This window comes from Mycteria americana, chromosome 4 (assembly GCF_035582795.1).
Source record: "Mycteria americana isolate JAX WOST 10 ecotype Jacksonville Zoo and Gardens chromosome 4, USCA_MyAme_1.0, whole genome shotgun sequence".
Lineage (NCBI taxonomy): Eukaryota > Metazoa > Chordata > Aves > Ciconiiformes > Ciconiidae > Mycteria > Mycteria americana.
This window is the reverse complement of record NC_134368.1, coordinates 74,875,258-74,897,415: the sequence shown is the minus strand read 5'-3', so window position 1 is coordinate 74,897,415 and position 22,158 is coordinate 74,875,258. Positions and strand designations below refer to the sequence as shown.

At 39.2% G+C, this 22,158-nt stretch overlaps 1 protein-coding gene across 7 annotated transcripts in view; it reads right to left on the bottom strand.

Annotated features, from left to right (window-relative positions):
* The window catches only part of NR3C2 (nuclear receptor subfamily 3 group C member 2), a 219,030-nt gene that overhangs the window by 93,726 nt on the left and 103,146 nt on the right, over positions 1-22,158 (bottom strand). For all 7 annotated transcript variants that reach the window (XR_012775620.1, XM_075500932.1, XM_075500936.1 and 4 more), the window contains one exon: positions 4,848-4,987. Coding sequence is in view for 6 of the 7 variants with exons in the window: in XM_075500932.1 (XP_075357047.1) it covers positions 4,848-4,987 (140 nt within the window). In the remaining variant the exon portion in view is untranslated. The remainder of the gene's footprint in view (positions 1-4,847; positions 4,988-22,158) is intronic.

Genomic DNA, 22,158 nt, shown 5'->3' with positions numbered 1-22,158 from the left:
GAAAAGAGATTTGTTTCTGACTTAAAATAGCAGAACTAGCTTTAAGGCGAACCTCCTGGAGCAGAAATCAACAGCAAAATCTGAAATTTGTTGAACATCACATCTTTGTATTTAAAGAAAGGACAAGCTTCCCTATAACTAATACAATATAATTTGTTAATTCTTCCATTTTAAGTAGCCAAAAATCTCCCAGCAAATATGCAAAATAACTGGAAGAAGATGGTCATTTTTGCTGTAGTCTTTAGCACCATTTGGAGATGAAAAAATGCCTTCCTTTTTTCTTACCTTCAAGCCAAAGGAAGAATAAAAGATTAACTTTAGCAACTTAAGAAATGATATAAATTTTGATTTAGGACAGATTACCTCATACTTGTCTGGAACTTGAACAAATGAAGACTAAAAATGCAAAGCATACACAAGAACAGCTGTGATTTCTGACTTCAAGCCTGTTACTCTCCATAGAGAAAGCTGGTTCAGTGGAAAAAGAGAAACAAGGCTGGCCAGGTGCTTTAGGTTCCCTCACAGTATAGCGTATTTTCAGCATATGACTCTAAATTAAAGATCATAAATTGAAGTTTAAATAATTTTATGATTGGCCATATCCGTAATTTAGAAAATCATACAATATAGTTATCCTAGGTAAAAATGTATTACAAATACAAGTGTCTTAACTTTTGCAGTGACACAATTTATTAATGCTTTTATGGTTAAAGGATTTTAGTATTTGCAAGGCAGATCAAATTTATATTAATGACACAATCACATTTCTTCATACCAGACTCTTGCTCATCAAGTCAGTCAGCAAAAAGTTCATGCTTACCTGATACCAAGATTTTGCACTTCGATAATTTACATCCCTGTAATGAATTCCATCTGAAATTACTTTTGAAATTTCACCAATAAACCCATTTTAATACTTTTTTGGTCTACAGCTCTCCTTCTCATAAATTCATTAGACATTTCCTGCAAGTCCCCAGAACAAGATTCACTGGGAATACAATTACCAGATTTATAATTGGAAATGCAAGTTTTAGTCTCTTTGTTGTTGTGTACTTTCTTGTTTTTAAAATTCAATGCAGTTGTTCTTCTCTGTTATAATCCCTCTGTTTTATAATATTCCAGAGGAGTGCAAAGGAATTGGCACTCAAAAGCTGTTCAAGGAGGGCTGACACCATTAGCAATTCTAGCCAAGACCCAAAGAGCTGGGTGGTGTCCAGCAGTCTCTCTCTCCAAATCCCCCTTCTCTTTGTTTCCATGCTTTTTGACACAATTTGTCTCCCCACTTCATAGAATCACAGAATGGTTTGTGTTGGAATGGACCATTACAGGTCATCTAGTCCAACCCCCCTGCAATGAGCAGGGACTTCTTCAACTAGATCACTTGTTTTTGTCCTTCTATCTGAACACCAGTTGCTCTCTCCCACGATTTCCATCCCACCATATCTTTTGTAGGACTATCAGTATATAACTTTTTAAATTAAACTAAACAAAACTTTCATTTAATCAGTAGAAATTAATGACCAAAAGCCTCTTCCCCTTCAAAGAGGAGAGTTGCTCCGTTCAAAGAGGGCACAAACTGAAACACAGGAGGGTCTGTCTGAACATCAGGAAGCCCTTTTTTACTGTGAGGATGACCAATCACTGGCAGAGGTTGCCCAGAGGGGTTGTGGAGTCTCCATCCTTTGAGATATTCAAAAGCCATCTGGACATGGTCCGGGGCAACCAGCTCTAAGTGGCCCTGCTTGAGCAGGCAGGGTTGGACAAGATGACCTCCGGAAGTTCCTTCCAACATCAGCCATTCTGTGGTTCTGTGAAAATGGCACCAGCTGTAGCTACCATATTTAATAAAAATTGAAGAGGAGGCCATTTTTGAAAGAATATAATTTCTCATGCCACTTTCTACTGAAGAACGTTTAGTGGATCAAGTAATGTGTGGATGTGTGTGTGTGCACACGCACATGTGCACGCATATAAAGTGTGTATAACTGGAAAAATATTCATAAATCTTTAAAAAGTCTATACACATTATTTCAGGGAAATGGTGAATGAAACTTGAGGAACCTCTTCTATTCTTTTACTACAATCTTTTAGAGAGGGAACAATTCATTTTTACTCAAATAAATTAGCCACTGTATTTATAAATTCCCCAGAAAGTTGTTTCTATGTTCACAGAGGGAGTTTTACTGTTTTCTTTGTAATAAAGACAAGAATGCAAGCACTTAAGTAAAGAACACAGCTTTTGCTCAGAGCTGAGACAGGTATGCCCAGGACCTACATGTAAGGCAGTTCTTCCACTTCAATTTATTTTTTATTTATACCAAGCACTGAACTACCATAGTTTAAAAAACATCCTCATGAACATATGATACAAAGTAATTACCACAAATATCTCATTTAAAATAGGAAACATCAGGATGCGGTGTTTTATTGGTCACGTACCCGACTAAAAAATTTATGATGACTCTACAAAAAAATTTATTGTTACAAAACTACCTACAGAAATTTTTATTCACATTGATAGTTTCAGGATGTTTGGAGCCAAACTGTAAATTGTGTTTTTGCTATGTCCTTTTGTGGCTAATACTCTACAATGTACTTCTATGCATATATATATATATACACACACACACAGAGAAATATATATATATGTGTGTGTGTGTATATATATATATAAACAGAAAAGTGCAAGCCAAATTTTCAGTGTTTGCATAACAACAATGCTACTGGTAGCATCATGAGCTCCAGTCATGTGCATACAAAGCAGAAGTCTAGACAGTGTTCACATACCACTGGTAGGAACATGTATGTTAACATAATAATTCTAAAAAAAAAATAAATATATATATATATATTTTAAGCTAATTTAAAACTCTTATCTTCAATTTTTAGGGATGACAGGGTTGTTTTGTCTTTCATTTTTTGAGTGTTTTTTGCTTAACTTGTAAACTTTCAGGAATTACTGGTAACTTTTAACTACACTTTAAAAATATATTTCTATGCCTGATTACAGAGTAATCCTTGCCCAATAATTTTGGCTTCCAAGGCTTGGAAACATAGCCTTGCTACTTTGTTAACTCCTAAAGGGAATCCTTAGTAATTTTTCATAAATTCCTGTAAAGTTGGATAGGGATATCCATCAGATTATGTCAGAAAGGACATAAAAAGAGAGAGGCATGGTAAATGTAGATACACCATACCTTGAAATTACAGTGATTCAAGAATGGGAAGGAAGCTTTCCTGGAAGGCAGGAAAGGAGGAAGGAAGATAACAAAAGGTGCTGTCACTTCACGCAGTATGTGCAGGTGTACGCAAAACCACCACCAAACCAAAAAATATCCTCATGATTCAGAGCCCAGCTTAGACATGGATGTCTGAAGACCCATCCATGATGTGGCATGGAAGCACATGGAGGAAATCACTCACAGAAAATACGTAAGGCTTTCCAGTTCATGTGGTACATTAAGCGACTGAAAACTCAAGGAAGAAATTAGGGAATGAAGGCATCGAGATCAGTTATTGCACAACAGTAAGAGAAAATGCTTTCAGAAGGGGGAAACCTTTTCCGTGTCCTTATAACTTTGGGAAGTTCATTTCAATTAGATTGACACTTTTGATGATAGATAGATAAATAGATTGATAGAGAGATATTACGCGAGGTCTTGACTTCAATGACGCACAAGCCCTCCAGGTCTATTTAACAGAGCGCTAAATCTTTATTGCCATCAGCAGCAGATTTAATGATCGCAGAAGAAATTAATCACATCACACACTGCCTCACTCTTCTCAGTGCACAAGCTGGACACCATATTAAGAGCCTACTTTCTTCCTTTTAGGTTTTTCTTCATGAAAATAAATCAGTAAGTAGATATTGGCTGCTTCATCAGTGGTTGTAAGAACATTTACTCATCAGCAAAGACTTCAAAAAACCTATAGAGTATTTATGTCCTTTGCATGCCATGAACTCTTATTCTTTGTCAGGTATTAAAAACTTCATTTTTATCACTTGAAGAAGTTGCTTACAAAGTCTGTAAAGGTCAAACGTTTTCTTTTACCCTAATAACCCAAGTCATGGAGAGGCAACACCTACCAGAGGTGCTGTAGCACCCTGAGTGATCCTAACTTCTTTCTATTGAGATGCCCAGGAAAGACTAGCTACACCATAATTAACATAAAATAGAGAGACGTCAGCAAAACACTCCTGTGATGATAAAGCTATCAAAATATAGTCCTCATGAAAGTCCTAGTCCTTATTGAAGAAAATGATCTAAGAAAAGCACCACAATCAATTCCTTCTTCCTCAACAATCTACCACAGTACTGTAAAGCCACTTCTCTTTTGCTGAAAGACGAAGCAGATGCACTACCGAGTCAAAAGCCCTGGAGGTTCCCACGGGGAGGTAACTGACCTGAGTGAATTGTACTGTCATACAAGGCTGCCAAAGCATGATGAGACAACCGTATTCATCCTCATCCTCCAGTACAGGAGAAGCAGGAGTATGTTTACATCAATTGAATCTGTGTCCATGAAAAATCACAAAAATCCACTTGGAGGGGTGGAGAAGAAGCCTGAGTCAGCAGTGGCATGAGTAAAACAACACATCCTTTAGAAGGTGTACATTGCAAAACACACTGGCACATTCTACAGAAATTATACCACACGTAATTGGAGTTCATTCAACTTTTTTTTTTTTTTTCAGATTAACAACACAGAATTTTATCAATGGCAGAAAACACATAGGAAAAACATATATGTGCATGTGTGCATATATATTTCTATTAAAAAAACCCCAAACCCGCACATATTTTGTCTTCTTTTTTGTTGATGTTTTTTGGTTTGTGTTTTCTTACCTTCTACTGCTCTCTTGAAGAAAACTTTACAGCTGCCACATGTAACCACCCCATAATGACATCCAGATGCCTCATCTCCGCATACCAAACACACTTTGGAAGGTCTTGAAGATCCAGTTGATACACTTCTCAATGAAGAGCTGGAGTAGAAAAACCAAACCAAACAAAACAGCTATGAATATTTCAAATCACATTGGCCACAATGCAAAGTTCAATTAAGAATTTATAACAGGTATATTGCTCAAGGCACCTAACAATTAGGAAACCACAACTCTTTCTGGCAGTGCCTGGCTGAATACATGAATTGCTTTAATTAGCAAGTGCAATATTTTTATTGTCTGTTTTAAAACACCCATAATATATCAATTTTAATGTGAGAAGTTACCACAAAGGCAGTGGAATTTATTGGTAGCAGATGATTAAAACTGAAAATAAACAACAAACAAACCAACCACTCTAGCAGCGACCTGATAGCTATAAATTTTCTTTCTATTTGTTTGTTTGTTTCAAGCCTTTACAGCAGAGGAATACCTGTAATAAAACTGCTAAGACCATTTTATGAGGTAGCACAGCAAAGTGGTACGCACTCTCCTGCCTGCATTCCTGCTTACCACTACAGTGGTCATTAGCTTATATCTAATATTTCTGTAATTTAACAGCTTGCTTCCGAAGTAGTTTTGAAGCCATTTTACATTCTGCAAGTGCAGAAGACCCTTCCATATGACTGTAGGTGCCAGAAAAGCAGCACCGGAGGTTCAGAAACCATCCCGAAGTTTTGCAGACCGATGCATCTTGCAAACCCAGCTTCAACCACCTACCGCCTTCTTAAAAGGGGGGGCATTTCTGTTGTTGGGTTTTTTTTAAAGCATGGCTCTCCAAAGGTATCTTTAGGAAGTATTTTCCACTGGCAACTCTAGAAGACAGTGTTCTTCACAAACAAGTCACATTTCATGATGCAGTGAGTCCCCTCTCTCCCTTCTTCCCCCAGGAACTGGAAATGCCACCCTAATGTAATCGGCACGCTCGGAGAAACGTGCCAGATACTGAAGGAGATGAAAGCTTTGGATCCCTCCCACACTTCTGGGAGGGCTGGGGAGAGTCCTTCCTTCTACACAGCCTCTCCTCTCCAGGTAAACGTGACCTCTTGCGTTTCTTCACACGTTATCTCTCTGAATGCTGCCAAACAACTACAAAGACAACCCTAAAAGACTTTACACTGGTGGTGAAATAATCTGATAGTTCAAATTGCAGGTCACAGACTATTTGTTGGTCACTCATTGGGAAACAAAGTCCACAGGTAGTCTTAATTAAAACATAAGATAACCACCTTGCTTAAGAAATTTCAAGTGTGCACCCTTTGCCTTTTTCCAATTTTCTATCTTCCTTTGAAGAGGTATACAGAGGCCAAGTGATTTATCCAGGGGCACAGCACGAATGTCACTCCAGATCAAGGACTGCAACTCTCCTGGCCTGCAGCTTTACTGTAACATCAAATCTAAATGTCTTTAAAAGACAGCGTTCAGATGCTAATCAAAGTGTTCCAAATAGTATTTCTGCTCTTGTCTGCTCGCTAGTCTGTTAGATTTACTAGTTTTAGTCCTCGTGCTATTTATACTTTCATTACATAACATCACACTACTTGATAATTGCTAGGTGATGGCATTAGCTCATCTGTTAGAGAGACAAAGGAAAGCCTCACCAAATCTATGTTAAAATAAGTTCTGTGTGCTCAAGTCACAGTCATACCTATGCACACTGCATTAATCTACGCCTAAGGAAAGGTACCTTCCTCAGGATTTGCCAAGACTGTGCGGGTATTCAGCTCTGCATTTGGATTTGTTTAGGCAATGAACAGGACCTTCTCCCTCTAGCACGTTTCATACTGCATGAAAAACATTAAGCCTCTCATTAAACAAAATTCTTCAAAAGGTGTCTTCTTTCTAGAGAAAATGTCAATAACCTGGAAAACTAACTCCTTGAAAATTCCTTTTTTTTTTTTTTTTCTTTTTCATTGAAAACAGCGGTATTTTTTCTGAGAAGGGAAATGTTTCAATTCTGACATACCACCAAAATGTCTTGGGGCATTTGTAATTTTGATGCTGCATGTTCCCATTTCTTCGTAAGACTAGCAAAAATTTTCCTAGTCTTTCTACCCTGAAAAAGGTCAGTGTATTTTTTTTTTTAATATCTAAAAAAGGTAATTCTGTTAGAGAGCTCTTCCTGTGGAGAAATTGAGGTTTCCAGGATATCACAGCAGTGTGTGTGGTTTTTATTCATATATATATATATATACACACATACATATACACACACTCTCTCTCTATATATATATACAGTATGTATATATATAAGTATGTATTATTTTTAGTTGAAAATAAATTGTCATGTAGGATTTGCAGAAGGTGGGAGAGACTTTTTTTAGATACGAGCTACCCTATAAAATTTCACTTACACAGAATTATTGGGTAAAAAAAGCCAGTAAAGACAAATTGAGACACCAGTTGATCCATGACTATTATTAAATGCCTAAGACATAATCTAGAGCATATTTTATACAGTGCTTTTCTAAACGAAGGGCTTGAATATAGCTGAAATGTGAAGGTACAGCTTGGATACAAAGCATGTATTCAACTACTCAGCCACAGCATCACAAGTGGAAACTTAACATTCTGGAATAAAATTCAATTAACTCCCATACATCCTTTTAATCAGTTTAAAAGTGGAATAGGTTAAGCCACAAATGATGTATTTTCATTCTTAATAGGAGTATCCAACATAATATGCAATTCTCAAATACTCTGTTGCAAAGAAACATTGATACTTAAATCTCCTCCAACTTGTGCCAGCTCTAGCTATGACTGTCTTCTAATGAACAATGTTTGGCTTGTTTTTAAAATCTCTTATGTTCTCTTCCACCCATGCTACACCAAAGTATTTGCCTGTTCAAAACGTTGTAGCGTATTACCTCAAAGGTAAAGTGGTGTTTGTACATACCTGCAAATAATAAAAGGCTGAGTCCAAAAAACATGCTCAAATCATATTGCTAAACTTCAGATTAAGTCATTCTCTCCATGGAAGCTTTTCTTTCTCAATAAGGCATGCATGGATGGTTACACCTTTTCCTCCTGAATCCCTCTTTCATTCAGGCTGTCATTCCTTTCTTAGCGACTTGACCATGGTGAACAAGATCTGCATCAAGATCTGACTGGTGAGCAAACTATCTCCCTGCCCTCATTTCAAGGCCAGATATCCAGTGCTTATGACACAGAAACACACTTTATTTATTCATCGCTTTCATTAAACCAATTATTTAATTAATCAGTATAGCTCTATATCCTATAATATGTACAGGGAGAAACGCTACACTAAAAAAACCCCACTTTGAAAGTGCTTTTTATGCATGCTCCAAGTTAAGTATTTCCCTTTTCATTAATTTTCCACAGAAACATCTCATAAATTTCTATCAAGTAATCCTAATGTAAACTGGTATGTGGGAAAAGTTACAGGCAGGTAACACTTAACAGGTAAAAACTAAGTGTTAAATTCAGTTTATTATAACAGATATATACATTTATTTAATTTTAGTTCTTTTGTTGGAGCTCAGTTTGATTTTTTTTTGCTCCAGATGAGAAGTTTAGTTACAATAATCCAGATTATTTAGGTAATACATCGTTCTCTTTTGAAAAATACAAGAGTTCATCCAAATAAGAATGTATACCAAAAAAAAAAAAGATCAGGAACTTTACAATTGACTCCCTGGACAGCAATTAGCCTACTGCCAAATCTATTTGAATGACACGCTAAATCTAATGACATCCGTGGGCCACAGCAGGATTGAGTCTTAAACCAAGTGAAAATACTGTGTTTACACATTTGCCCAAATCCAAATTAGAGCCTAACAACTATTGCTCTGATATTTAACAGTTTTTTTTAAACTTTCACACAGTGGACTACTGTTGACCCAGAAAATTTCTTGTGGGCAGCAACCTACTCTCAATATAAACTTCTAACTGAAAACACAAGAAATATGAAACAGTGCCACAGAGCTGGCTACTTATCACTGCTTTCAGAAGCCAGTAGTTTCCATAGGTTGATTAGGTGTTACTACTTTCACACCTCTCTCATCATTTCCAATACAAAGAAAAAAAAAGCAAACACATGCCCCCCATACACACACATGCTCTGCAGGATTCAAATACAGGAGATCTAACAGAGCATACATATTTTATCACAACATTTTTACAGCCAAGGGCAGCATGGAGCAGTTTAACAATGCCAAATGTATCTTCTAAATGATTTGTAAAATGGTTGCTTAGATGGTTCCACTAACATGTCACGTGGTAGGGTATGTGATTAGGAATAAACCTGATTTATTATCCTCAACAGTGCAAATGCTGGCAGTTAAATGCTGACCTTGACTAGCCATTGCCATCAAGCTCATTTGTGTCTCTGCAAGTTGGCTTTAGTAATAGTTATATGGAGAATTAATTGGAAATAACAGATTTTGTAAAGAAGAGTCAATAAACCCACAGATAATCCAGCATTTTAAAAGCTGATTATATAGGTTATTATGCTTTTCAAACCAGATGTCATACAGGAGCACAGTTTAAACAAACGATGCCTCTCTGATGATAAAATGAAGCACTCCAAAGAAGCATAAACCACAATATGAATCCCAAACTCATTTGTTCCAAGCACTTTTATTATTATGAGATCTAGATGAGTCCTTTTTAATTCCACGTCATTGACTTTTTCATACAGAAATTTTCTGGTAGTAAAACAAACAGAAGGAACCTGGGTACACCTCAATAAATAAAGTTATGCGAAAACAAAGGGAAAAAGAAGTTGAGATCAGCATCATATTTTCACCAGAAGAAAAAAAAAAAACAAAACACCTTTAAGAGGAAGAAGAATCAGGAGATTCAAGATGCAGAGACTGCCAGCATCTTCCTTCTACCCTCTCATCTCATTTCTGAAGGGGTGTACCCTCCAGCGAGAGTCATCTTCTACTGGGGACTGGCACGCGAAAACATGATAGTTAACTCTGCCCACGCAGACAGTGAAACTGACCTTCCTGTGGCCCAAAACAAGAACTGTGTATTTCAACGGTATTTCACAATCATGATGTGGACGGTCTGGCTGCACACGGAGACCAGAGCTTGGCCCACCTTTCACACCCAAGGAAGCTCAGACAGTCGGGAGGCGGCCAAGAGTTGACCAAGAGCCGCCCAAGAGCCCCCGGCGCTGCCGAGCCGGTCGTGCTGCTGCAGCAGCACACCCACACGCTTGGCCCTCACCAACCTCAACACCGCAGGCCGGCCGATGCCACCCAAGGGAGACAAGAAGCTCCCACACTGAACAACAATACAACTCCTCGCAACCTGGCACTAAAATCAAGAGATTGATTACCAAGTTTATGCTACCCTGGAAATATACTCTTTTCCCCCTCCAAATAGTCCCCTGAATTCTTCCTGGTTTCCACAGCTAATCTTACGTCTCTAAGTGCTTCCTTTTACTGGTCACCTCTCTAGCAGCTCTCCTAGTATCTTCCTTTCTTTAACTCATCGTTCACTCGGCCATCACAGTAGATAGCATAACCATCTCCTCTTCATATTACCTTCATTATTTTTGTGCGTGTTCACATAGAAACAATAATTTCACCGCCCAGATAACTCTACTAGTTATTTAGAAAATGTTACACTGGTCAAAAGTTGTCCAATAGATTATTTGACCACTACACAATGATGTTTGGTCACAACCTCCACCAGTGGCATACATCATCTCCCAGATTTTGCTCCATGCTGCTAGTTTTAACTGTCAATACTAAGGTTTGACCAGTATCAGTTTTGCCTTGTGCAGCCTGAATTTTTTAAAAAGTTTCACTGCAGGAAGGCACCCTGGCTCTCTCCTATAACTACTTGCATAAAGCAGATTAGCAGACTGGAAAACAGTATTTCTTAAATGTCAGATTATATAAACCAATCTTCTTGTCAGCAGATCAAGAAAGCATAGAGAAGCGAAAAGGTGCAGAGATGAAACGGTCAGATTTTTGGAGGAGAAGGCAGTCACATGGGATCTCATGAACGCTGAGCTAAGGAAGGACCACGGAAACCAAACCAGCCCTGCGCCTCAGCAGCGACACTCCTGCACACGGGCGGAGCAACGTTCACCCGCTGACGTTTGGCAGAGGGGCATACAAATTCCTAAATAACCTAGCTGCAAATTCTGCTGGCTGAGTTTCTCGGGGCATTATCCTGCTCCTACGGAGATGAAGACAGACATTACAGAAACGGCTACGTTTGCTTGGATACAACAATAGGACTCATATGGCCACTACCAACCCTTATACCTGCAGCCTTAAAAAAAGGCTAAGATTATTTTTTTAAGACTAAACCTTAAAAAAAAAAAAAAATGAACAAAAACTTTAAGACTCAGAAATCTTGAACAAGGTCTAAATATTTTAGGAAAGCTAACTGTGTACTTTAGTGCATATTATGGATGATAGACACCAAGCGTAACACCTGAAGCAGTACACGCTTACTCTGATATCTGGAGTATTGTATCAGTCCATAAGTAATATAAGTCATTAGGGAAATAATTATTTTTTTTCTTTAATGTCTTCTCTCTACTAGAATAACAAAGATAACATAAAAACATCCATTGAAAATACATTTTCAATGTGAAATATTCAGGAAATTCAATTAAGGAAGAAAAACAACCTAGAAAATAGTATTTTCTTGTGCTATGAATCAATTATATTTGAAATGTCCCAAACTTCAGGATCCTGAAGCTCTTACCTGGATTACCATTTATTCATTTTTGTTTGTTTTGTTTCAGCTAATGATGAACAACTCATGCAATCCACTATTACTCGCTGTAATTTAAAAATAAATTGACCAATATCTCATCAAAATAAAATTATTTTGCCACCTATGACTTTGAAGGTATATTTTTAAGAAATCAAAAAAACCCCAGAAAATTCAGTAGCTGTGATACTACATTTAATTTGGTGGTTAATACCAATTATTTTTTTTTTTTTAAGCACAGAGGTATTCTATTCCAAGACAGAAAACTTTCAATTGTTTGAACTTCAAACACTACAACCCTAATACAAATGTATAGATTACAAAATTAATCCAGTCTTTATACTTTTTTTTTCTCTTAAGGAATACTTAGTATGATGAAACATGTAGGAATCAGAGGGGAAAGCGCATTTACTTAAGAGAAAGCAAACTGAGAAATCAGATGGTTTCTTTCCTCACCAGCTCCAGCTTTCACATTAAGTTACTTTATTTAGCAATGCCTAAGGGTCATATATCGCACTTTCATACCTGATCTTAATTATGGTAACAAGCAAACTCTGACATGCACTGATAACAGAAAAGGCTCCACCCTTTCTCCCAAGCCCCCCCCAAATCTAAAAAGATTCACTCAGGATTTTAAAAAAGCATGTAAATTGCAGTGTTTCTTCTGCAAATAGAAGCTGATGGGTTCTCCTGTGCTGTAGTCACCAGTGAACAGGTTCCTGTATTTAGTTTAACCTTAAGGCATATGTTGATTTTACAAAATGAAGCAAGTGTACTAAGCCCCTTCAATTTCCATTTACCTTAGTGGATGCTGATAGGACCCAGCATTTTCCTCAATCCAGCTGTAAGCCTTGACTTTTCCTTGACCTTCTCTACTGCAATCTTTCGGTAGCAACTATAGCTGGCTATCCAAATTTTACCTCAAAATAATCTGTCGACTACAGAACAATATAAACTTAAGCGTAAACAAACGTGTGTTCTGGTGGACTGAAACTGAGGAGCACTTATCTCCTAGGGAAATAAAGCTACTTTTTACCCACTGATTTAGTGATCAGAGAAGTATAATGTCCTCCTAGTACTCTTCTGCAATGCACTTTTCCTCCTCTAACTACTGTCACAATGTACCAAGATCCAACTGCCCCAGGGAAATAAAATTTACTTGTTCTGCAGTTTTTTTAGTACATAAATATAGTTATCTATTGAAATGGAATGGTTAACCTAGATAGGGAGTTTCCTAGCAGGGGAAAACCTCCAACTTTGGAAGCCCGAGAACAACAGCAAGCCTCACAGTGCATTTGCTCTAACTTTTCATATTTGGTCCACTTATAGAATTAGTGCAGTTTAAATGCATGCAATGTTGGTATTTGTGCTGCTGATTATAAATTACTATGTATTGTATAGCAAGATAAGGCAGGAACAGTTTATCTGGAAAATGATCTAGTTAATTATTGAAAGTCTATTTGGGGGGCAGGGAATTAACTCATTCTTTTCCTGCACCTGCTCACTTGCCATGACTAAAAGGAAAGAGACACAGCTTTGAAAATCCCATTTTTATAGGACCATCTCATCTTCTGCCACTGAAAAATGTGTAAACTAATTATCCATCCTGATCACTCTCGTATGAGAGCATAATAGTGTTTTCTCGGTGAGGTTCTGGCTGCCTTCTTGGTCAGCAATATTTTAAAACTGCATAAAATGCAGTGATTCAAGTGAGGTTCACCTGCTGATGGGGGCACCAGTGGGAAATCGTTACCATGAAGAACTGCAGGCAAGACAAAACTGCGTGACTATTTTGCTCTGCTATTGAGGACTTCTAAGACAAAGAAAAATTGAACAAGCAAGGAAGAAAGAAAAATATACATAGAAGTCAAATGCCAGGAGATGCTACCAGTAATGAGAACATCTCTTTAAAAAGCCTCCTCTTTTCAAATAAAGCTCACTACTTTTTTAAGTTCTTCCCTCAGAGTCTAAACAAGCAACTCCTAAAAATAACTGTCTTTGCTTGAAAGCGTTATTTTATGAAACCCTTATTACAGCAACCTGAAATGGCATTGATGACCAGAGTGTTGACTGTTTTCAACCTTAAGAAATGTCATTCTGTTGCAGAGACAAAAATCTACCTGATATGTCTGGCAAGGGCTTGGCCCTTAAGTCCTAAAAGAATACGTATATCAAAAAACCTAGTTTATAACAGAAGCAGCTTGGTCCAGTCGTATGTTCTTGCCGATTACAAACTATTTGCTTTATCTTCTGATTGCATGATATGCTTACAGAGAAAGCCACCACACCATTAATGCCCTAACCACACAATATAAAAAGTTTACAAGAGTTCCGTAATCAAATAAAAAAAACAAAATTAAAATATTTCATAATAGCAAAAAGTAAACTGAACTGCCACCCTCAATCTACTGGGGATTAAAATACCACAATAGAAAAACCTCCAGAGCAACCATGAAACCATAGGGAAAAAATGCACCAAAGCACAAAAAAAGGTTACCATGGGAACAAAGGCTATTTTCCAACTTGTCAAATAAAAGCCCCAGTATGGCAGACCTTTACTCATAAGAGCAATCCCACAGGCTTCAAAAGACAACATGTATAATTATTGCTTGAACCAAAAGAATCTAATGGGGGAAAGAGGGGGTGTTTGCCCTTTCAACTCCCTTGTGCCCCCCACATCCAATAAGACAAAATTAGTATGGATGTTGAAAGCATATTAGCATTACGGTACCAATGTATGCTATATTATAATTCCACACAGGAACAGAAAATAGAAGTAGGAAAGTCTGCACACTAATCTAAACTTCATAAACAAGGCGTAGGGAAAAATGAAAGGCAACAGACAGCTCACAATATTATTTAGTATGAGTTACCAACGCAGAACTGAGTAATAAGACTCAAGCCCATAAGCGTATCAGAGAAATTCCTGACATGAACAGACTTAAATATCTTGCAATGTGCAGCGAATTTTGCATGCATTTGTAAAGGGAAGGTTGGAAAAAGAAATAATCTGCTGAAGATGATCTTACTAATCAAAAGGTAATAATCCTTAATAAGGTTAGGCACAGTGCTTCACGTTTTACTGGAATTTTCCAGCTTGGCACTTGTTTCAGATGATATAGTAAAAGCTGAACTCAGACTTTACCACCGTCTCTGATTAACAGATACTTTAAAAGGCAAATAGTCACATTATTTTGAAATATCTTCTGAGACTTCTAAAAACACTATTTGAAATAATGAAGGCTTCATTTTAACTAACATTTTTCCATTTTAAGAAATTCAAGCTGTTCATGGTGTTTTAATGCATACGATTATTACTCAATACAAGAAATAAGATTACTTTTGTAGCTCTAGGTTGGGGAACTACACAGACTTTGGGGTAGTTTGTAAATTTGTCTCTTCCACTTTCCTGGTCCCAGGGCTCCAATAAAACATCTTCCTAAAAGTAAAAGGTGGAAAACCAGGTTGATTTCCACTTCTGTCTCCTTTACTGTTCCCCTCTTGACTCCTTCACGGGCTTTTGCTACCTTTTGACAGTGTAATAAAAAGACAGTCGTGATGTTTAAGGACCATGCAAGGGTTACAGTGAGAAGAATAATCCTGCATTTAGTAGCCAATACAGGGCAAATGGATGTGGGATTCACACCTGTCAGCTTCCGGGAGAAGGAAAAAAAGCAAAGAAGGAAAAACGGGATAGGAACAGGTATTCAGGCAGACCTTCATGTGCCCTGTTTCTATGAGTGGTGAAGCTGGCCCTCGTGCAACAATCCCTCATTTTTCTGACTGTGGCTTCTTTGCTTGGCCAATTACATCTCCAGTGGCCTTTGCCTGTGCCTATCTGCTAACATCATCGAGCACAGGACCCACTTCCCAGTCTCTCTGACTCTCAGGATGCTTACCAACAGTTTGCAATTGGATTTCCTCCAATACATTAGCAAGTTCTCCAGCCATCATTTCTTCAAATTATGTACCTAATATAAAGGTGCCACTCTAAGGCTGGGGATGAAGAGTTGATGCTTTGGAAAGACAACACGAAACCCAAACCCATCATATACTAGCTTTAAGTTCTAGGTATGCAATCCCATGTATAACCTGCTTCTCAAATATAACCCCTATGTTTTGTTTCTTCACCAGCACACTGTGAAGTTCCTCTGTTAAACTGTTCCCTATAGGCCAGCTTTCCATAGAGGATTCTCTCATGTTTTCACAGAGTATTCACCAACCAGGGTGAAATAAGCAAAACAATCCCATTTTCTCTTCGGTGCAAACAAGTAGCTATGCAACCTTCCTCCTGCCTTACCTTCAGGAGGCAAACATCTACCCTGCACAACTCTAGCAAGTATGTGAGTAACTCCGTGGTCTAAAATGACTAGCTGCTAGTAAAGGGCTCTGTGGTACCTTCTCAGAAAAGATACTGATGAAAATCAAAGTTTTAAAAGTATTCTGACCCCAGTCCAACCTGTGAATTTTGTCACCGGTGAAACAGCCTTTTCAGGCTTCGTATCTGCTTGTAAAAATTGTGATTAGCAGAGGACACAGAAAATAGCAGCTCTAGTTCAAACAGGGACATCACCTCCCACTTGTCCCACCTCTGCTACACAAAGTGACAATTATTATTTTCTATTTACACCAAGGTAAAGTACAGTCACTCCTGTTGGTGCTGATATTGTTGATTACCACATTTATTTGTACACTTCAAGTCTCTCTGTTTTCCCTTGCCCGTAGTTTATGTGGAGGGTCAGGCAGTATGGGCCAAAAGAGAGATAAATTAATGAGTATTCAACAGCCCTATTTCTCATCCTACTATTGTAGAAGGAACACAGATATTCTTTCCATCCTTCTTCCTAACTTAGAAAGCCAGGTAAGTTGAATGACTGGGGGGGGAGGGCACGGGGGAGAGGAAGAGAAGAAAGAGATGAGCCACTCATCTTTGTAGAGCCTTCCCCTCTTCATTTTCTCTCTTGCAAGAGAGCTTGTTTTGAAATGGACACATAGAAAAAGATGTTTTGAACTAATCATCACTACCACCAATTAGAAAGACACTGCATACTTGCATCTGCAAGAGCAATTAGGAAGACAGTATTGCTAGAGCATTTGATCTCATACTCCAGCATATACATAACCTGCATGTGTGCAAATGTACCAGCTGCACTCATGCTGTACAGCCTTAGAGTGATTCGCAATTTGTAATTTTACATACTCCTTGGATTTGGATAGAATGATATCTATTTTAGACACCGTGAGATCATGACAGAGGAATGGTTTAGGTCATAAAACAAAACAGCATCAGAGCAGAAATGCAGTTGTTCAGAGGTTGCCACAAAAGTGAAGACTTGTGAGCAGAGGTACTATTGAACATTGGAAGATAGGGTTTTTAGTAACTAGATGCACAGTTAACATTCAAGAATCCCTTTTAAAATCAACAATAATTACATAATAGGATATCTCTGCTCCCATTAACTAAATAAATATTCTATTGATAGCTTGTAGAAGTAGAAGGTAAAATCAATTGCATGTGTATTTTTAAAACATTCCAAACCCCCAGTCCTTTCAACTCCTCTTTCCCTATTTTCACAGCAAGTGTAACCGCTGACATGTAATACAGTTATACTGTATTAAATAACTATAGATTTTAACTTTTAAATCAATTAAAATACCCCTCCATTATATGTCAGAATGACAAGTAATAGCCTGCTGAGTGCCATGGAAAATTTTGGTCAAATAGCAGATGAGGGCTGCACTCACTGACTGATACCTAGAGCAAAGGCTTTTGGTAATTCTCCCACAAGCAATCACAATTGCTGACAAAGTTCAAATTTGTCTTGACAGGATTGTCAAGGCAAACTAGAAATGTTCACAATTGCAAGTCAAAGAATTCATTTTTATTCAGCTGAAATTCACTCTACTGCTCACATACTAATGATACGCAGTACTGTACCTACCACTCTCTCTGGCTGAATAGCTGAAACCCACATAGCAAAGACTAAAAGAAAATGGGAGTATTAAGCAAAACACAGACCAAGGAAGTTATGTTCTGCAACTAACACAGCTCCAGTTCCTCTCCTAAATCCTCTGCTGCATACTGTCAAAACTCTCTTGCAATATATGGCAGGCCTTGATTTTGGAAGGCAGCTTGCATTTAACTTCAGTGGGAATCAGAGCTGGTACAATAATTAAAAATACCACCATCCCTCCCATTTCAGGAAAAGGATGTTTAACTGTTTATGCACAAAAGCACGTTACTGTAGAGGCAAACTGACAGTTGAGTGTGCATAATTATGTGCTTATGCATAAATTTACACAATTTACATAGTAATCAAGGTGTATAGCAGAGTGAGCAAACATCGTTACTCGCTAAGCCATCACCCCCCAGATCTCATTTTATGCAGCCTGTCTGTGGCACAGACTTTCAATTTTCTATAGAAGGACCGCGATATTTACATTCATTGTTAAGCCACAATATCACTCACTGACACAACAGGTCCCACACAGAGTGCAATTAAAACCAAACAGAAAGAACCTGATGACACACATTCTTTGCTCCATTAAGCAATTTCTGCCTATTCTAAAACAATCTGCTTTTTTTCCCCTCCCTGTAGCCACTGGAATTATTTCTGCTATAAACAGGTGTGCAATATGCAGAATAAGCACTTGGGGAAGAAAGCAGACGACTCAACAAAGAGTAAGTTTTGAGGACCCACAGTTTCAAACGTTGCAGCAATCACAGTGTAACTTTATTACATGGCCGAGGATCCAAGAAGCCCCTGCTATCCCCACTTGCACCCCTCTTCAGGCTTCAGACCACTCCAGGCAGCTCTCAGCACGGGACCCACTGCAGTCACAAAGCGCTGAGAGACCTACAACTTCTTCTTACTTCCATATGTGATTTCCGTATTCCCAATTAACATATACAAAATAAAGCAAGTGCTGAGCTCCAAAGTATATGAATGGTTTTACTATTTTTTTTTATTTATTAGGTTGTTATTCAGGGGCAGGAATAATGAAACTTTGTTTCCTAAGGCTTCCTCCTTCCCGCTTGCAACCTTTAGTACGATTAAAATGCAACTATCACCTTTCTTGGGGGGGGGGGGGGGGGGGGGGCACTAATTGGGTGCCTCTCTTCCACCCAGTCACTTATTTTAATGGAACTGGTAAGAGATACCAGCTGAAACTGAAAGAGGCAATAGCTACCCACTGTCAAATTTAGTTGAAGTTGGCCGACATTCAAAACTTATTAGGCGGGAACACGTAGACAGCTCAGTTACATAAAAACTTAATTTCCTTAGGCTCTGTCTAGGGTTCTGCTGGACTTGCTACCGTAACCAATAACCTGATAGGAAAAAGTGCTCAAAAAGTTATCATCGCTTTAAAGCTCTGGACCCGCACACATACTCACATATTTAAAAAGCATCATCCGCTTAATTAAAGCACGCAACCCCCTCAGAAAAGCCCGCCCTCCATCCCACCGCGCGTGTCTAAACGCACCCCGTGAGCTGACACAAACCCTCCTGACTCTCCCTGTTCCTCCAGGTTGCCACCTCTCTCCCTGCCGAGGTCCACAGCCTCCAGCGCCCGCCTCGCTGGCAGGGCAGCGCCCAGGGAGCGAGGGGCTGGGAGAGCGGCCCGCCGACGCCGCGGGGAGCCTGCCGCCAGCACGGCATCGCCGCCTTCTCCCTCGCGCCAGGGAACAGGGTGGGCACCCCGCTTCGTGGCAGGAGCGAATGTTTGACTTCGTTCATTCAAAACTAATTTATCACCAGTGAAACCAGCAATTACGAATCTTGTTAGCAGTCCTCGCCCCAGCTCATCTGAATTAAGCTCACAGGTAGCTGCGCTGCCGTACTGCAGCCCACCACTCCTCTCTTCGCCCCTACGATGAACACTGCCCGCAGGGGAAACCCCGCTCCTCCGTTCAAAGCAGGGAGAAGACTTAGGCCCAAATGCATCAGATACTGCTTTGTTTCACACTTTTTTTTGTAATTCAAAATGACTGAAACAAAGTATCCACTTTCTCTAAAAATGGCACACACAAGACAGCGCGTCTGTCACGTTGCACATTAGACATCGTGCTAACCATTGTATCTACACATCCCTGAAGGACTTCTGCGTGCTTCTGGAAAGAAGAGTTTCCATTGCAATGATGAATTAAATCCTATTATTCTGTGTAGGAAGAGTTTGCTTTTTTTTAACTTAAGCTAGCAAGAAATTAACCCCATTTTTGCAGCACACGAACAGCTATAGATACTCATCTGATTCATGTATTTTTGTTTTGCTTGTTTTCCGAGTAACGTATTCCAGTTTTGCATATACCTATAGAAATCTAGTTATTGAATCTGCAGAAGCTTGACCACAGTGGATAGCATCGTTGTCTTTTGTGTGGTTTTGGACTCCAAATGTGGACCTTCCTTGAACACATCCTTGCAATATTTTCTGGACTTCCCTCAGAGCCATTCTGATTTTAATGAGTCCGTAGAAAGCTGCTTCAGGCAGCACACCATCCATCCTTCTCTTTGAAAATCTACATCTGTGCTCCTGTATCTACAAAAACAGTATTTCTAAGCTGAGTATTTGAAAACATTTGCAAGAACTTGACACCTAAAACCTTTTCCAGGCCTTTTACACCAGCAAGGACTCAAAGAGTATCCAAGAGGAACTGGTTAATGCTTGGAAGAAACAAGGCTGTTATCCAAATTTCACAGTCATACAGAGGAATGTTAATAAAAGTAAATGCATACCAAGCACTTGTTTGAAGTTCAGTGCTTCTTTCATTCCAGAAACGCTGCTTTAATCTCGCAAATGCTGCTCTGCCTTTTGTTATCCTCTTTCGTGACTCTGTTGTCAAGCACAGCGCTCAGACAACTTGCTGCAGAAGTAGCAGAAATTGCCTACAAATGTCAAGCCTGTGCTGCTAATGTGCGCATTTTCTAGTGGAGCGAGGCTGAAGCAGGACCTCAGTTTTCCTCACAAAAGTGCTCGGGCCAAGCTGTTTGGCAGAATAATCTGGAGAGTCAGTCCCTCCTGGCTCTCAAGCATTTGGGAACAAACTGCAGTTCCTGGCAGAGAGCAGGCTGCAGGTTATCAGCTGCATGACCTTGGATTTGATGCAAAAAATCACTGAAAGTTGAGAATTCCCCCAGTCCCATAACATGGCACGCAGTTTCCCCTATCGCAGTCTTCAAACGTGTCAGGAAGCAGCTCTGCCTACAAGATACCAAGGCAGATCAGGGTGGGGATCAAGCCTTGCTTCGTGCCCTTCTGACAGCGAAAAGCTGCAATGTTCTGCCTTGATTGAAAACACTTGCCAGAGTTGCCAATTCAAGAGCTTGCCCGAACAGCTGAATTTTGCTGAAGCCCGAAGAAAACCTTGAGATTAATGGTATTACAGGTTTTGGTTTACTTGACAAAGATGATATACAGGCCTTTATTCTCAGCTTTTCTGAGATTTCCTTGGCTGCAAAATTGCATTAACTGTTCCTCAACCAAACCAAACCTCCAGGTCTGATGACCATTATTCCAGAAAAGGTAGAAGTTTCTTTTTCCTGCAGGAAGTGAACGATTAAACCAGTTTCCAAAGCACGAGCTCGATTGTTTTGGTAGAGGTGAATCTTTGCATCCTGGAACTTCTGAGGAATCATCTGCTTGTTCTCGATGGCTGTAAATGGTTGTGCCTTTGGCGGGCCAGGTGGTGCCCTCTGACCAACTACTCCAGCAGAGACACCACAAGTGCCTGCTGCCCTTCTCTGCAGTACTTACAGGATAGATACAAGAGTTTGTGCTATATCGCTGCCAGCTGTTCTTGGGCGGGTAGGCTGGAGAACTTCGTTTAATGCTTCGTCAGAGACGCCAGATAGACATTTTAATAAACCGGTGAAGCGTTCATGCCACTGATTTGGGATTTCCTCGTAGCTGGCTCTCAGTGTTTGACCATCCTGACTACGGACCGATGCAACACCACTGAATTTACAGCCACAGACTAGTTTTAAGCACCCACAGAAGCTTGCGTAACTTCTCATGCCTTTTCTACCATTATAGTTACAGTTTAAACCAATGGCAACCCCCCAGGTTTTTGCAGGAACCACTTGTGCAGCCACAACAAATTCTTGGTGGCCACAGTCAAAGCGTAGCTGATAAGCTCTTACCAGGCAGCCACAAATGCAGGCCCTAGGGGCTGCTTGTGGTCACTGTGTTAGCTCCTAAAAAACACTGGTCCCAACTGGCAGCAGAAGGTACAACAACTAAATAAAAGTACAGGAAAAGAAGATAATAAAAAGGGCTTTCATAAATACTGTAGATACCTGTTAGAGCCCCCCAAAATAAATAATGCAATTGGCTGTGCTTCTCAAAGCATTTACTAGCTATCTTAAAGTCACTATGGTTGCATGAAAAGGAAAAAAAAAAAACAACCATGGTATGAAGAGAGTCTATGAATGAATATTGATAAGTTGCTGATCGTGATGTGCCATAATTATTCTTAGAGCATGAGGTCACAATCCTAAATTATGAAA